The sequence below is a fragment of the Austrofundulus limnaeus genome, unplaced genomic scaffold (assembly GCF_001266775.1).
Source record: "Austrofundulus limnaeus strain Quisiro unplaced genomic scaffold, Austrofundulus_limnaeus-1.0 Scaffold8, whole genome shotgun sequence".
Classification (NCBI taxonomy): domain Eukaryota; kingdom Metazoa; phylum Chordata; class Actinopteri; order Cyprinodontiformes; family Rivulidae; genus Austrofundulus; species Austrofundulus limnaeus.
In genome coordinates, this window is record NW_013952410.1 from 1074583 (window position 1) to 1093242 (window position 18660).

General features: G+C 39.4%; 1 protein-coding gene across 1 annotated transcript in view; it reads right to left on the bottom strand.

Moving 5' to 3' along the window:
* LOC106510920 (TSC22 domain family protein 2) overlaps positions 1-17683 on the bottom strand; it is a gene marked incomplete at its 5' end in the record, with an annotated part of 38864 nt that extends 21181 nt beyond the window's left edge. The window contains 1 exon segment of the mRNA XM_013999658.1: positions 16060-17683. Within this exon segment, the coding sequence (XP_013855112.1) occupies positions 16060-17522 (1463 nt within the window).
* Positions 17684-18660: the final 977 nt, after the last annotated feature.

The following is an 18660-nucleotide window of genomic DNA, read 5'->3' on the forward strand; positions in this document are numbered from 1 at the left end:
TATATATATATAGCACAAGAAGTTCTTTGTATAAAATAAGGTTAGTACAAAACAGCCACAACACCTTGTTGTTACTAAAACACTTTGTAGAATTTAATTTTGCAGATATTTTTGACAATCAGGAGGTCATGACACCTCAGGAAGTCATGACACTGTGGATACCCAACAGAAAATGACACTGAATTGTTCTTTGCAATAAAATGTGTACACATTTTATTTATTTATTTTTTTGTTCTCACTCCATTTCTTCTTTTTGCATATCAAAGCAATACATAGAACCTTCTTACGATCCAACTACAATGTGAATTCTGGCCATTTTTCAACAGGTCTTAAAATTTTGACCAGASGTGTATATTTAACACAACTTGGCACGGACAACTGCAAGCATTTTTCAGTAGCTATGTGRTACTGAAAAATGCTTGCAATTGGATATAAACTAAGAAGTATTGTTTGCCTTAATTCTTTAACTTGATAAACAAGTCTGGCACACAGCTGTCAATGAAACACTACCTGCTTGGTATTTTGAACCTCTGCTCTAATATGTATTGAATCACGAAAGCTGCTGCTCTTAAATGCAATAGGGCTGTAAATCTTCAGCAATATACAATCAATGTCATCAATTTCTTCTGGATTTCTGGCTTTTCCTAATGCAGGGCTCTGGAGTGCGACCTGATATTTTAATAGTGCTACTAGAAGAAATATCTAGTCGCACTGCGGGTTGTCTTATAAAGGCTATGCAGACCTTGCTAACTAGACTAGTAATGACAAACATCCAATCTTGCAACTCAATCTAACATTTATGTAAAAACCTCACACTGACTCTTTGAAGGATTTGCAAAAACAACCAATTTAGAGCTTCAAATGTAAAATTTGTTCCGGACCAGCCTGTACTACTTTTCATTAGATCCACACATTCAGGAACTGGTGCAATTATGTCTTTAATAATAAAATCAGGCTCCAATTTATGTGAGTTCATCTCTACACTAATCGCTACAATATCTTTATAATTATAAGAAGTTAGTTATTAAAAATAAAAAACAGGTACATTTTCATAAAACTATAAGTTTGTCTGCTTCTACTATTATTTTTGGTTTGTATTGAAGCATTTTGTATATTTTAAAGAACATTATTAGAAAAGTAATAACCATAAAAGCCAAAAATCACTACACTTCATGTTTTTTCCTTTATTGATTGCAAAAACATTTCACCCTTTTAAGATCTAAACAAGGTTTTAACGCATGAAACAGAAGACTGGACCCAATAACTGATGTTTTTTTAAAGCGGGCTGTTTCTCTAGACTTGTTGTTTCTGCAGTTGCTTTTTTTGATGTTGAGATGTACACTACACACGTGACAAACCATCTTTATCCACGTTTTCTACAGAAAATGATCACTGTTTAAATCACAAAATTGAAACCAACAAAGTGTTTTTTTTTTTTTTTTGGCTGAGAAGTGGACTTAAAATGAAACGAGGAACATTTGTGACCCAGCAAAGTTCTTGTTCTCATAATATGGTGATAAGGCGAGGCTGGAGGAGTGGGAGGAAAAGGCTCACTGGCAAACATGAACTTGACTCTCTGCATMGGGCAACGCCTGCAGCAATACCCAACTCAAGCAAAATCCCAGCTGTACTGCTAACCACCACTGACAACACAACCCCACCCACTCATATCTGAGGACTCAGTGTGCAGCGAATAAAAGCAGAGTTTGTTGGGGGCGGCCTTGACCAAACTTATAAAATCTCAATAAATAAGATCTAATCTCAGGTGTGACACCTCAGCAAAACGCTGGCAGACATAAAGTCAGGGAAAATACTGTATGTCACACTGTTATGAGCATTCTGGGAAAATCTGGGCGCTAATTTCTGCTTGAGTTACACATAATTGCTACCATGAGGACCAATGAGTCAGTATCACAGTCAAAAGCAACCCAGTCAGCTGTGTGGCAAATATTAGTATTAGCCTTCAACTACGAAGCCACCCTATCTGGACAATTTCACTTCGCATGGTTCAATCAATTTCACCTGGTAAAGTGCAGCACTGGAACATGAGGCCTGCTGCCGGCCTAAAGAACTTCCTGGCAGGAAGGGCTGTTATTGTCACAGCTGGTCTCGAACAACACCGGTCTGTCACATGCCAGTGACTTTGCCTGGAGTTGTGCGTGCAGAATTAAAGAGCGTGTACAGTATCTGTTCAGAATGACGTTTGGTGAGAAACGGATGAACCAATTTGTTGTGTGGTAGATTTAACTCAAACACCCTGTGAAATGTTTTAATGTTGTAGATTAATGGCTTTAGGAACCATATGACTGGACTACTTCATTTTGGTTTTAACAGGGCAGCGGTTTCACTTTAAAATTCTTACACAACAATAAAAACTGAGTTTAACATGCACATTTCCCTGAGGAATGTTACTAGCTAATGCAACCGCTTGTTACACTTTGTTCAAAGGTCTTGGAGCTACAGTCTTAACAGCTGGTGTGTAGCTGGGAAGACTATGCATATCATATCTAGCAGATTGCTGTGACAAATCACAGTCAACTTCTTTTACATACCAAACACTACACTGGTATCATGAGGGCATTACATTACTGGCCTAAAGTAAACTTTCTATGCTCAAAATCCTTATCTGCTGCAGGAAGTCAAAGCAAAGGTTCTTTTTATAGATCTATATGGAGAACAAAAACAATAAATATGTATAAAATGTGGTAGAATTGTACTAATTTTTGTTCTTTTCTATCTTTAATAAAGCTAGAAAAGTGAAAATATATATTTTATACTTTCTAAAACAATGTGACAGAAAACAAAAAAGGAAAACGTTGTTAATGGTTTCTCTTTTGTATTACAAAGATTTTTGAAATAACACCTCAATGAGCAGTTCTGTGATAAAATGCCAATGCAATGCCCTTCCTGATCTGAGCTGCTGTGKGCTCAGTGGGATACAGTCATTGACAGCACAGGAAGTGGTGGCTGAATATTTTCCATTGTTTGGTATGGAGGTTTTTGACTGACCTCTCTCTGGGGCAGAGCTACAGGTGGCAAAGAGGCAGTATGGAAGCAAATTAGAGCAGCAGCAAAGTAAAGTAAAAAGTGACTTTTTTGTAAATAAAATCTCTGAATTTAGCGTAAAAGTGCATTAAAGGAAAGATTTTTGGAGTACATTAAGACCCTCAGTGTACATTTCAGTAAACACCAACCTTGTTCACAAGCTGTGTTCACTCACACCTCTACAGTAGAGAGACATGCCACTGAAGTATTTTAACACAAAGGCTGACTCACATAAAAGCACAGAGACACGACAATCAGTATGATGCAATCATCCCACTTCAGCAAAGTGCTGAGCAGCAGGTCAACTTGTCCCAGGTTGATTAAATGCTTCTTAAACTACAGAAGTCTAACAACACTCAAGCGCCCACTTTAAGGCTTTGTGATTATTATAACATGTTAAGATTTTATAGATGACAGAGAGATTTTTACCAGAGAAAGTCCAATGAAGACCCATTATGAAGTGATGCACAACAGAATGATGCAAGAAGTGACCAATGCCACAACTTCATGAAGTTACCAGAGGCCTATTGCACAAAAGTCAGATTTCTAAATTCAGGAAATGAGCTGTAAGCCGAGCTTGAACTAGCCTTCTAGGGATGGGTACCTTTGGCATTTGAATCGATTCGGTACCAATATGCGGTACCTGGGAATTGGTACCAGTACTTAACGATACCAATTTTCGGTACTTTGTGTTTTTTTTTTAAATAATAAACTTTTATTTTTTTAAACATATTTCACAATACATAAAATTAACAAATATCAAGACAACATCCAACTCTTTGTATTGTAACATCAGTTGTGTAACGTATGTCTTTAAAGTGCAAACTCTTGACAACAACAAGACTGTTTTGTCTTATTGCACAAATTAAAATCCAGCTCCACATATTTCTATTGATGTCATTTCCCCGCTAGAAAAATTGTGTGATGGAGGTCCATGGAAGGCAAATAAGTTTAAATCAAATAAGCAAAAGAGAATTGAGTTAAAATAAATAAAAGATATTCAAGCTACGCTTTGAGCATCCAAAACGAGCCCAATGCTTCAAGTTYGCTGCTTGTGCTCTTTCAGGTCAGACGTGTTCGGACTGTCGGGAAGTGCCTCTGTTGTTTTCCTCTGCCGGTCTCTGTTTAATGGTGGATGAAATAAAGAAAGGGGCGGTACTTTATTTACTTTGAGCAAGCGAACGTCGTGCTCATGAGATAATGAATCCACCAGACAATTCAGAGGCGGTCTGTTCGGCGACTTTTACTCCAGGAGCTGCGCGCTGTGAGGCTCGCTTAAAGCGAGTCGTTTTCAAGCTACGATCTGAGCTCTTTTTATCAGCGGCTGGTGATGTCATTACGCTCTTGTGCAATGCTGCGTTCAGGACAAGCATGGAAAACTCACCACTCTTAAGCCAATACAGTCGCAATGATGCGTTTAGGTACCGAAACATGGTACCGTTTGATGTTACGTGAATAGATACTCGGTAGTACCGACAGAATTCGGTCTGTACTTAAAAAAGTATCAAATTCGGTACCCATCCCTATAGCCTTCAACTTGTAAAGCACCATAGTCTGTTGCTCTAACACACCAAGCCGCGCTCAATTAAGGCGGCTCATTCAAGCCAGCTGTAAATGGTTTAGGAGTAACACACGTTCACGGTTTGCTTACTAGACCCACTGGGTGGATCAAAGATTTCCTGATCAGGCATGKGCGGTAAGACACGTGAGTCTCACTTCCTCCAGCAGTGTAAGGGTTAATTATGATTCATATGAAGAGATGAAGAGAAACATCGACTGATGCGGAAATAATTTCAAAAGTAAAAATGTTTTGTGCCACTGAATCTGTTTGTTAGTTATCTGAAATTAACTAAATGAACAAATGAAAATGAACATCTGATCGCTCACTTAAAATGATCGCTGTAAAAAAAAGACGAGAGACGGGGGGGACGGGCTCCAGTGCGGTCACGTGTGTGTTGGTCGGAGACAGGGGTGGGAAGGTGTCGTGGATGTGGAGGGGTGTGGCCTGTAGCAGGTACAAAGAAGGGAGCACTTGGCATAAGGTGAAGCTGAGGTTAAGTCTTTTTTTAATTATTCTTTTTCATGGATAATCTGATAAATAAATTAAATAAATAAATTTACTCTGTAATATTTTAATGCAAAGAAAAAATAATAAATTTAATAAGTGTGAAGAACTGATTTCTGATCAGACACTACAAAAATTAGGCTTTTAAAAATAAGTAAAAAATACTAGATTAGACCTTTATTCTTTTCTAATTAATACAGGGTATAGACAGAAATTCTGAAGTTAAATTTAATACCTTTTAATACCTTTTTAATACCATCTCAATGTTTTTTAATACCAACAAGACTTCAAGTTGAAACTGTAGCGGCAACTGCTTCAACCTGTTATTAAAGTTGCTGGATACATAGTTATTTCTTTGCCTTAATGAAACACTGATTTATATATAATTATTTGTTATTTAACCCTAAATTCAAGGCAAGTGTTTTCATTGTGTGTAGGAAGAGCAGTGCTATCAGCAACAGGTCATCTGCTCTCGCATGTCCCAGGAACTCAGAACCAAAATACACTGATGTCACACAACCATCCTCTAAATAACATCTGTGTATGTCCATCTGTTTTTAAACATGTACTAAAACTTTTGTTGAACATGAGAATGAACCCCACCACCACTACAGTTTTACCCTCACAATCACCATCTTTTATCTGCACATACATTGACAATACCAGCTAAAGAACAACTGTAAAGGATTCATCAACTTCTTTTAAAAAAATCAGTTTTCAATTTTTTTTCACACTGAGCAGAGGGTTACCTGCAATAGCTTTCAAATATCGCCTTTTAAATTGATCAAAACTGCAAAAAAAATCATAATTAAAATCATTATTATTATTATGAAAAAAATATTGTCTGGATGGACTCACTGAGTGAGAAGTACGAGTTTAAGTACTGATGACAAATTTGATCTAATAAAGTGAAGCACAATGTGCCATCTGTTCGACACAGCTGATTCAAACCAGTGAATAAACCGTTATCAGTCTATCCTGTTACAATGACTCACGTCCGTTTCCTTTCTAAAGCCTGCTTATTGTAAGACACAGGAGGATGTGCAGGGACAGACTGCGGTTCAGCGCCGACGAGAGGAGAGAAACAGAAGAGGAAGAAGACGACGGTGGAAGCGTTTGACAGAATATGAAAGCGGACATCAAAGCTAAGAAGGAAACTGAGGTTCTTACCAAACCTGCACATTTCTTGACTGACGACGGGAGAGGAAAAACACAAAGAGCACAAACTCACTTTGCCTGCAAAGATGGGTACAACTTGAAACAAAGAAGTGATCTTAAGGACAGGGTATTATTGTCTTTAATGGTTGAAAATGGTTTAAAAATTCAAATGTGAATTCAGTTCAGCCTAAAAATGTTTTTTTTTCAACCCCAATTTGGACAACATTTGGTAGCTAATTTTACATCCCGAACTTTACTGACATTTCATTTTGAGTCATTAAAGCAGCAAAACATGTTTTTGTCAACTCTAGTTTCTGTGTTTCTGACTGGTATGAATGAGTGCTTTTTGCAGAATTTGAAGACCTGCTAAAGAGCAGATCAACAAAGAAAACTTGCAGCGTCATTTTTTGCATTGTAAGGCTCGGCCCACCCCTGCTCCAGTTGGCCCGGCCTCATTCTACCTCTGCACTGATTGTGTTTGCATTGAGAAAATGAAGTGTCCTAAAAGTTTAAGTCCTCTACCTAAAACATCCACGGCTTTACTGGAAAAACAACTTGGGAAAACAATCGGCAGTCCCTCCGTTCAATACTCCCCTTCCTCACTCCAGACGTTTGTCATGGCGCCTCCATGACATAGTTGCAAAAGATCAATAGTACCTGAATTGAGCTTCTCTAAACATTCAACAGATTCTGCAGCTGTAAACTTAAAAGATTCAATACCCTGCCGCCTCTTTTTGGTCTGTACGATTTGCCACAGCAGCTGCTTGAAAACAGCAATGTTTTAGCACCGATATCCAAGAAGAAGCTAAACATAAGCAGCCCCTAAAACCTCTAATTAACGCTGTTTTCTTCAACTCTATCCAGACCAGCACCGTCACAACGCAACACTCAGAGTAAACCAGAGAACAGATGAAGCTTTACGGGCACCAGTGATCTAGATGAGTCGACGAGGTCCGTTGAAAGCTGGGAGAGAGGATGGATGACTCAAGTGCTGCTGCCTGACATGCTTTCCACACATCCTCATTACTCACAACGCAGACATCTTGAGCTCAGGGGAGGCCCTAGGCACTGAAACCTGGTTGTTCAGCTCTCGTCTCTCTCTGTGGGAGTCCAACTTAACACACAACTATACTTTTTGTTTCAGTCACTTTTAAAGGTCTTCCTCTACTGATAAAAAAAAAGCCCACTTCAACAATCACAAGATCGCTTTAGCTCTGCATTAACACTGAAATAATTTACCGCTCTTCTTTTACTTTAGGAACTTTGAGTTTGTTCTTGTGTCATGATTTCTTAGTATTTCTGACTATTAGAACAGAAAGACAGAAATACAAGTAACTAATGCACAACTGCTGTTTTAAATGGTGACACCTAACCCTTCAGAGAAACAGTCCAATAATAGACTTTGAATAACTTTTCTCTTTTTCGCTTCCTTCATTTTGCATCAGCATTTCTACTTTACAGAAGAGTTCTGAGGAAGTGGATTTTAAAATACTTTAGACATAAAAAAAATCTGTCTAAAAAGTCTTAATGCCAGTAAGGTCAATGTGAAAGCCAAATAGTGAAAGTAAGTTTTTTTTTTGGCCTTGTATCCAAATTTACTTTTCAGTTCCATGCAAAAACATTCACAACTCAGCACAGATGCAAGGCAATATGTTTTTATTTTCCTTTATGACACTTCTATTCTGTTCTATTATTTGTAGTATGTTCTGTTTTTAATAACTAATGTGATTATTTTTCTTCACAACATTAAATAACTGATTTTTCTAAGAGCTAATGAGGCTTTATGCAGTAAACAGTTAAATTAAATATTCAGCTCCAACTCGCTTTGTTCTCCTTTGTCTAAAATAACAACAATGTCAAATGAAAAAAAATTAATACAAGTTCTGGTCAGAAGAATATTTTGATTATAGTTTAAATCTGAATAAATGAGCTTCTCTATAAATTACATGTTGTAAATTCATCTGTGAAGAAATATCAGATTAACATAAATTCTGCAAAATGGAACAGCCACTCCCGCCTGAACTTGTTGCGCACTGACTCCCTTATTAGATGCAACTAAACTGGCAATAATTCACTCTTGTGGTTGAACATTTATTAAATATTACTCATAGCAAGAACTTTTTTTTTCTTCTGTCAGCATAAAGTCAGCATTTCTGGTTAGCAATATTTGAATTTRGTGCTAAATTGGCTTTGCTTTTCGGTTTTGTTTTTTTTTAACAAATTGTTGAAGTTGCGTACAATTAATCTGAGTCAAAATTCCAGACTGGCATGAGCTAATATATAAGACACAATATAACACAGCATGCTCATGAGAGGTCCTTGCTGAATGAAAACGTTACAAAAGTGAAGTTAAAACGTGTTTTGTTGGATGTGATGTGCATCTTTTTTAATTCCTACTTGGTCAGATGCTGATCAGAGATCAAAATATCACTAAACCACTGTTGATATCTCAAAACAAAATCATTGTACATCCAACGTACAATGTATAAACATGCAGCAAGCAAAAAACAAAACCAAGGAACYGTTACCAGATCATCCTTATGCTCATAAGGAATCGTTTGTACACAAGTTTGTAAGTATTTGTCAAGGGGTCCAACCTCTTCTTTTAATTTTTACCAACATTTTTCTCATTCTTAATAACAATCTACAACAAAATCTGTAATTGAGTCTATTCCCTTCTTTCCAGCGCAAACCAAATTGGATTGGACAGACTGAAAGGAGCACAGTTGTTTACTTGTCACAGCAGTGTCACATTAATCAGAGGTGATAACTTGACATCACGCACAGAAAACAGAGTGTCCTGCAATATAACTTATTCGAATATCTTATCTTCAAACATTGGCCTCTCCCAATCTTATTAGAATGAGTTAAGAACTTAAAAAAAGCTCACATTTTGGTGTACCACCTAAAAAGACCAAAAAAAACAACTGTCAAACAAAAATTATTGTCCCGACACTATCAACAAAACAARTGAAAACCAGGAAACACTACTAGGGTAGTTCCAGTAGACATAATTGATAGCAGACAAATTTGGTCAGCCATAAAGCTTGTAAAAAATGTTGCTGATTGCTCAACACCTCAATTTTTACCACAAGCTTAAAGCAAAGACGAGTTCTAGTACAATCTGAGGGTTCTAATAACAAACAGCTTCCTTAAACCAGAAAACCAATGTGAAATAAAAACAATACTGCAGTTTGAAATCTTGGTTGCAGAGTATGTCAACAGTTAGGAGAAACAGAATAAAGGGAGGGTAGGAGGAGGAGAGGACCAATGATACAATTCAGTAGAACAGTGACAATATAATAATTTAAATTTAAACTTATCTGACAGTTATAATGGTGCACTTGGGAAATACTTAATTTCATAAATGGTATACATTAGGACTGAAACTGTAAGAATCATAAAGCTAAACTTGTAAGCATGCAATTAAGTAAAAAAAATACAGTAAATAAAAAAACATTAATTTATGCGAGTAAAATGTCCTTAGAACCTCTGGGTGGGGTGATATTTCAAACCAAGGTTTAAAAACAAAAATAAATGCTTTGTTTGGGATAATAGCTATCAACTAGTACAGCTAAATGTGTTCTTAAAAACTGTACAAAGAACAGAAACCTGCATTTGCCCCAAATTCAGGGTTGAACAAATGGAACGGAACATAGTAAGAAACTTTAAGCTGGGCCTCGGGTCACAGCATCAAAGTGATGTCAAACGTCTCTCAATGCACGTCACGGATATCCATGCACGCACTGCGAAGAAGTGGTTCAGTTAGGACAAAATGTACTCAAATCTTCTCTTCAGTCCTTCAAGCCATTCACTTGACTGACAAGTAAAATACCATCTTTGAAAGAGATTATAGTCAGTGAAGAATCATTAACGCTTACCAATAATGACACCTTCTAAGCTCCAACTAATCTTAAGTCAATCCAGTAGCTAATTTTTGCTGGCACGTCTTGAAAAAAAGACCGCTGTCAGCATTAAAATGTTGGCTTTTCAGCAGAATCAGAAGTTTAATTAGTACCCATCAACCAGATTACACTTTTCTCTGAACTGCTGAAGAGATATCTAAAAAAAGGGTTAAAAAAAACCCTGAACTTCTATTCTAAAAGGTGAAGATGTTTCGCTTCCCATTTTATTTATTTTCAAATTCATGATTTCCAGCAATGTATAATCTCAATTACTTTGCTGCTGACCAACAGTCTAAGWAGACTGCAAGTTTATTGGGCGTCGAAGCCTATTTTTCTTCTGCTAGCAACAAACAGTAACTCTTCTTTTGATGATGACTGTGATGGACTTGCGAAATGTCCAGGGTGTACCCCGCCCCTCGCACTGTGGCTGCTGGATATGGAATAAGCAGGTATAGAGGATGGATGGATGGATGTGAAAGAAAACATTGTTAAGCGTGTTCGTTCACCAGTTTGTGAGCTTGAACCATACGGAGAATGAACCAATGCATGGAAAAGAATAGTAAAGAGATCATACAAAACCAAGAGCGCTCTGCTGAAGGTCTGTTTATTGACCAAGCATTCAGACTGAAAACCAGGAAGATGTTTGATTTTAACTGAGTGCTTTGAGGCATGACCCCGCCTATTTCATTACGTCATCAAGAAGGGGTCCCTAAGCTGCTCGAGGCCATGCCTCAAGACAACWCATAGTCTAGCCTAATCAAGATTTAAAAGTTCATTAATGTGTGAATTTGTTTTCAGGCTTGTATCTATCTATATAAAATCAAGTTAAGCAAAACAGTCACATTTAACAATCATTACAGTTCTTCTATCATAAGACTATACCATATACCATGTGTATGTAATTAAAATCAGTATATAACCTAAACCCCAACAAATTTCTTCAGATGGATGGATCTTCGGTTTGATGCAACTGTACCTATCACTGGTGGGGGATAAGCAATTTGCTTTAGGGGTAAACTAACCTAACAAGAAGGCTTCAATATATATTTTAACTTATAAATCTACAAGTCAGTGGTTCGATAGGTCCTTCGAAGATGTGGGTGTCATGCATATGTCAAAACTTCTTGAATTTCTACTTATCACTGAAACAAAGCAAAGTTTCAGCAACCTATCAGTGATCTCACATGCGGGTTATCTAATAAGTCAGAGGAGTTCTGCATGTTTGGCAGCTGGTCTAATTCCTTTGTGTTGACCCAAGTTCATTGACTTGTATGCTGATAAGAAGGGCTGTCTTTTCATGTACCGGAAACAGACGTGCATGATTCTGACTACAGCGTTGTTGTTTCAAAACTGCTAAAGTGAGAGGGGGAGAAAAAAAACACCCTTTACTCTGTTCTACATTTCCTAACCCTTGACACCACAAAGATGCTATGAGTAACTGACTGAAACATTTTATCACTCTGTGAGAATACAAAAAAAAAAAACCTGTTTAACCTAAAAACAAAAAAATGAAATTAAAGTGTAGACGGTTTGTCAGAGTTGCTTTTGTGGCAGAAGAAAGTTTAAATTTGCTATTTAGGAATTTTATTTTTAAAAGTAATGCGGACAAAAATATTTCACAAACTGGAGATAACTCACTGTAAATCACAGGCGTGATKAAGCTTTATGTTTCTAAGATATCAGAGACGACGTGAACATATTCGATAAGTCCCCCTATCTAAATGACCATATTAGTCATTTGCTCGTGTAGAAAAATGACGCAGATGAGTGTTTCCTACACAAGGATTACTGTTTCTTTATAAAACAAATAACACCCAATCATGACTTTAGACCTGTAGCAGTACTTGGACTGCGTGTCAACTTTTAGTGCAATTATTTAATTATTTATGTTCAGCCACTAGCACTAAGTAAAACATAGGAGTCAATACTAGTAAATAAGCCTACAGGTACAAACAATTATAAAAGCTATTAACCCGATAATCATAAGCTTAATATTCATGTGCCAAAGCAGCTCAAAACATGTCAAATTCACACAAGGTTTTTTTCCATTAGTGTCACTGAGAAGATTTGGCGCTGCAGTTAATGAAGGTCAAAAGGGGGGAAAAAATGAGCCTCCAGTAAAAAAGCAGCCAAAAACGTGCTAACCCTATGAAATGTTATAAGTGTTCACACTGTAGAACAGATGCACGAGTTAGCGATGATCAGTTATCCTTAATGATAAGCATATGATAAATTATTCAAAGATTAAAATTACTGAACTTGTTCCTTTCCAAAATAAAATAAAAAACATTAATTTGTCAGAATTACTGAAGAAGTTTCTTGTTATCCTACTGTATAAGTGAGCCACCATCGTTAATCTGTTTGAGAAAATAARGACCTATGAACTAATAATCATCATTTCTCACTGAGACAGTAAAGTGGAGGGTGGTCTCCCAAGGGAAAAAGAAATCAAACTGGAGGACCAAGCGCCGCGATTAATGAAAAACCAATTCTTCCCTGGGGCAGCTTCACCACTTTACTTGGCAGCAACAGGGTGTGCTGAGCTACAACGCTAATCATTTCAAGCTGAGGGGAAATCATTGTTATCTCACAGCTCCACCCCTACGATGCATTGTTCCACTTTTGTGATGAACTCTAATTCAAAACAGAACAATGAAACTTGGAGCAAGTCCCTCAGAGAGACTGAATTTGTACACCAAACAATGCTCCTTTGCCAAGAAGAGGAGAACATTTAAAAACCTATGTCAAATCGTGCACGGGTGTGTTTTTTTTTTGTTATGTTTGGTCCTGAAACACACTTAGGAAAAGGTTTTGATTTAACGAGGCATGTTAATTACAGCTGAATGAAGTTAAAATTAATGGCAGCCAACATGCCTTTGGGTCCCAGAAGCTTGCTTAAAATTTTGAGGTTTTCAACGTGAATCTATAGGGATTCCTTCATACAACTAAAATCAGACTTGAACATTTGAAGAACAGCTATAGAATTAAATACATTTTTTTCCAAGGAAGTTAGAAAAACTGGGCACCTCCTGCCACATTCTCCAAAATAACATTATTGTAATGACATAAAAACTGTTTGTCTTTCATCTGCTCCCTTCTCCAGAGGTCACCGCAGCAAGTGAACTCGCATTAAAAATTAGCTTTACACTAGATGCCCTTCCTGAAACAACATGGGCTCAAACCTGCCGACTCAGTATTACCGCAGCACTGACCACCGAGCTACCACAGCCCAAGATTATATTCTTATTACCAAAGGTTTTACCACTTTTTGGGGTTACAGGGTTTAGAAAGCGTGCTAAATGTCAGACAATGGGGAATAAAAATCTCCAGGACAAGGTGACAGTCGGCAAGACATTTGTCCATGCACTTTTCACTATAAGAAATAGCTAATAACCTAAAAACTGAACAAAAACCAACTGATAACTAAATGCTTTCAACTTTCAAAAGTGTCCCTCACAATATCTTAAATAGGATGTTTTTCCTTTAAGAAATCTCAAACACATGAAGAACAGCTTCATATCGATATGTTACCATTATCCTGTCGACATGTCATGAATAACAGACTGACAGTTTTTTAAAAACGAGTTAAGTCAAGCAGATTTATAATTTAAAAGGGGAGGTATTATGCATTATCATCTTTTTGGGGTTTTATTTCACATTATAATGTCATTCATTCCCTCATCGAAAGCATACCCAGAGTGTTGCTTCGACTCTTTCATGCATGTTTGAGAAATCCTGACTCTCTTGTGGTGGCCATGTGGAGCTGCCTGAGTGCTTGCTGGTACAAAGCACCGCCTATTTATACAAAACTCCTCCCTGGAGATTAGTCCCCAGCCAATCTCCCGCTCCACAGAGCTCCTCCTCCCCCCTCCAAAGAACTGTTGTGAAGACGTGCTGAAGTGGGAGCGTTGGAAACAGTAGGAGGTTCTTAAAAAAGATAGAGGCCAATTTCAAGGCATTTAGATAGGCTGTGATGCAAAGTAAAATGTATTTATGATAAATACAGCGTTTTCATAACAACTGAACATAATACTTGATTGTGGTATAGAATTGAACTACCCGGTATGCGGAAAATACATAACGCCACCCCACTTTTAAAAGACTAATTAGATGTAATACAGGGAAAAAGAAGAGGTACTGTTTCTCTTAACCAGTGTTAAGTCAATGTTAAGTTAAGTTAAGCTTATGCTTCAGCACTGACAGTCCTTTCTAGGCCTCAGGTCTGGGCTGGAGCAGAAGGCACCCAGCATCCTGCTGATTCAGTCTGGCCATCTCACTGTTGCCACTGAGTGGATTACAAGCCAGCTATTGTTCCTGCAGGTGTGTGTGTGTGTGTGTGTGTGTGTCCGTGTGTGCCTGTCCTGCTACTAGAATCTTCAAAATTCACAGACAGTCACTGATTTATGTCATTTACATTGCTAAAGTCGACACAAATGCAACCGAACCGTGAGAAATGGATTTTATAAATGAACATTAGATTTTCTTATACCAAACGAGGAATGATTATACACTTTATAGGGCTGGGTATTGTTAACAACCTCATAATTCAGTTTAATTTCAATTCTTTGGGTCACAACTCAGTTTGATTTTGAGTCGATTCAAAATTGCTTTAAATGTTTTGATATCTATTTCCTAATAAGAAGTATACAAATTTATTAGAGTTGTTGTGGATAATTGTACATATTAATTTCCTGCCTTTACAAACATAAATGGTACACATTAACATTTTATAGATTGTTTCTGACTGAAGTGTAAACTGGCCAGGGGGGTATCGAACTGATTCAGATGTTTTTCTGAATCATTATTGAATTGCAATCAATCAATCAATCAATCAATCAATCAATCAATCAATCAATAAATAAATAAATAAATAAATAATATATAAAATCCTTCCCTACAATGCACTGCTGAATCGATTATTTTACCCACCACTCTATCATCTACAAGTATTTGGGTTCAAAGACAATAAAAWTCTGAGCTCAGCCTTCTTAAACTGCAAATAAAAGCTCCCACACTGACTGGATTGTTTGTTCCGAGCGCAGAACAAGGCACACTGACAAACACCGAGGCCTACATAAATCCAGGACCAGACTACGCACGTGCTTGGACGCCAGCTCTCATTTAGGTTATTCTTGGCTCAAACATCACCTAGACTCCAGCAGCACGCCTGGCTGCTTGAGTGTTGCAACATTTCAGCTCTGGCTCTGTGAGGGCCATTTGACAGACCAAACCAGAGTGTGTACATTAGGAGAGTACCATAGGCAAGTCTGTATTTATGGAGGTTTAAAGTTGGAAGGCTGGGAAAACTGCCCAGTGCGAGTATTTTAACCGTGTCTCCTACATGAAAAGCAACAACCACTCTCTTTATGTTTAAGGATTTATTCCCTTCTCGGCAACAAAAGCCAGCTAGTTTGTGTCTGGAAGTCGATCCAAGGGCTTCTCTGCAGCCAAAAAAGTAGTCGAGGCYTCTGAAAACTGTCTACTCTTGTGTGTATTGCTCATTCAGTACAGAACCAAATAACTGCTCCTGCTCATTAGCTCTCTTTTGCTTTTCATACTTCCTGGGAACCTAACTACATATAAAATCTAATCGAAGGAGAAGATGCTTTCTGTGGACATCTTGTCAGTAAAAACCACATCGTTTCAGCTGCTTTATGTGGGCAGTGTGGAAGGGAGAGGTATTCTCCACAATGTCCAACATCAATACAGAAGAATGTGTAGTATGAGGGCAGATTTCCAGATGCATTCTTAACACTTTCATCCATCTAACACAGATGTATACAAACTTAATATTCACGGCTTACTCTTAAAAAGWGACAGTTTTATAATATTACCAATCAAGAGTGGTGAATTCTCAACAGTAATTTCTGCATTATATCCTCCTACCTGTCTTCATCCTCATCCAGGGGGGATATCTGGATGTTAAAAAGGCTGCTGACAGTAGGGGTGGGCAGGTTGAGACCCTCGTAAACAGGAGACTTTACACCATCCTTCCCGGGCACTGCAACGGCACTGTGGTGAGGTGTGACATCAGAGTTCTGCCAGTCTTCTGCCTGGTTGCTGAAGCCAGAACCGAGGSCCGCTGCGGTTCCCCCGTGAGCTCCTTGGAGCTGGACGTGTCCTCCAGCGCCGGGCGCCTGACTCGACGCGCCCGGAGGTACGCTGGTGGTGCTGGGCACTGCGGCAGGCACGTTCTGGCCACCACTCTGGGTGGAGGCGGCGGCGGCGGTGGTTGCGGAGGGTCCTAACCCTCCTGAAGGCTGAGTCTGGTTGACAGGCTGCTGCGTGTTTCCTGCTAGGATGGGGGACGGGACCGGTGCCTGTGCAAGACCCTGGGCTGGGCCTGCTTCTCCAACCAGCCCTGGTGTTACTGGTCCGGTGGGTGTAAACAGCGGGGGGGACACCTGGCTGGCTGAAGACCCTAACGAGCAGGATGTTAAGTTCAAGCCGAAGTGTTGCTGATAATAGTCTGGGTAGCCAGAGCAGAAGCCAGCGGGGTGATTAGAATGAGCGAACTGCTGGGGCTGCGAGGCAGGGGGCACGACGGCACCTTGGTGGGCACCGTTGAGGACGTTTTGGGGCGTAACGGGCTGCATATTGACCTGAGCCTGTTTGGTTTGCTGCGACGCTGCGGCTGTGAACCCCGCGGGCTGGAAGGCACTTGCTCCGCTCCCGATCTGAGGAGACATGTAGKCTTGCTGCAGAGGATCTGAAGCGTGGGAGTGGGTGGGATGTCCCGCAGACACAGAGTAGCCACTATCAGTGTTTTCAGAAAACACACTATTGACTATAGAAGTAATGGTGGCTCCTAATCCACTGTCCCGGTCCATGCTTTGATCGAGGGCTACAGCCGGCTTTATGCTGTCCACAGTTCGACTGACACTTGGATCTGAATCTTTCTCATAGAACTCAGTACATGTCCACCTGCCCCGTCTGAAGGGCTCTCCACTGCCATGGTCCAGTTTAATGACCCTAAACCGGGAGGTGCAACTGCTGGTGGCGACAGAAGAGGCAGCGGGGGCAGTGGAGCTCAGAACCGGCACACTTCCTCCTCCATTATGTGGGGCGACTCCACCAGTAGGTGCACTTTTATAACACGGCCCCCCGTTCACAGCACCTGTGTGGGGCAGCTGTCCCTCCTGATGACCTCCACAACTGTTGAGGGCTTCTTCCGGGGAGCCCCTGTCACACGCGCCCGGGTCCACCCGAGACACGTCGAACAGACCCGACGACACGTCCAGCTCGTCCAGGCTCTCGGTGTCGTCCGGGATGCAGCTCGCGGCCACCTGAGCCTGCGTGACGCTCGTGATCTGGAAGCAACTTTTCTTCTTGCCGTTTGTTTTTGACATCGCGCTTCGATACGTTCGGCTGACGGCCGTCCCGGCGAGATGAAACGGCTTGAGCCTAAATGTCTTCGCGAAGCAAACTCACAGCTGAGGAGCGAGATAAAGAGACGTACCGTGACCGTACATTTCCACGCTGTTCATCTTGTTTTAGGACGCGGCGGTCTCTCTCTCTCTTTCTCTCTTTCTCGGGGGTGAAATGTGTTTCTCACCGAAATTAGCACAGGTAGCTGGTGTCGGCTAGTTTCCCCTGCTTCTTCTTCTGGAGGAGCATAACTGACATCGTGATGTAAACAAAACTCAGCAGCTTTAAAAAAAAAAAAAAACAATAAATGAAACGTAGTCCAGCAGGAGACGAGGAGAATCTGTCTCAAAGTCGGCGAAGCTCCCCTGTCGTCGTGGGGACAGCTGAGTTTTGGCAGCGAGCTGACAGAAACCCACTTTATCACACAGCCGCGGTGAGCTAACGGGCAGCTAGCTCCTGCCTGCCGCTCAYCCCCTCCACAAGATGGCAAAAAGGAAGTGCATCACGACACGGGAGGTCAAACCTGTTCCCCGTTGACTCGAGTGAATGCTCCAAAAAAAAAAAAAATAACCGAATGTCTCCGGAAACTTCTCGTTTATAAAGCTGGGGACGACAGATGTGTTTCAAAAGAGAAAATATTCTTGAAACAAGTTAAACACTGTTGTTGTTGTCGTCACTTCCGCTTTGCGTCACATCCGGTAGAGTTGGAGAAACTTTGCGAATTTTTACATTTTTGAGTTTGGCTCTCATTTTTTGTCCACCGTGTGACTATTTTTTTTATTTAGAAAATTATTGTTGTTTAAGCTCCTTAACGCTAATCTTATTAATGTTTTCGGGTATAATAGGCTAATAATAAATAAAAAAGTTCATTTTTCTCGTTTTTTAAGCACAAGCTTATGGAAGCCCATTTCCGCCACCCTGATAAAAAAATAAAACTTGTATCTCAGATAGTAGTATCTCATAATTATGATTTAGCTATCTCATAATTATGAGATACTATCTCATAATTATGAGATAATAGTATCTCATAATTATGACTTAGCTATCTCATAATTATGAGATAATAGTATCTCATAATTATGACTTAGCTATCTCATAATTATGAGATAATAGTATCTC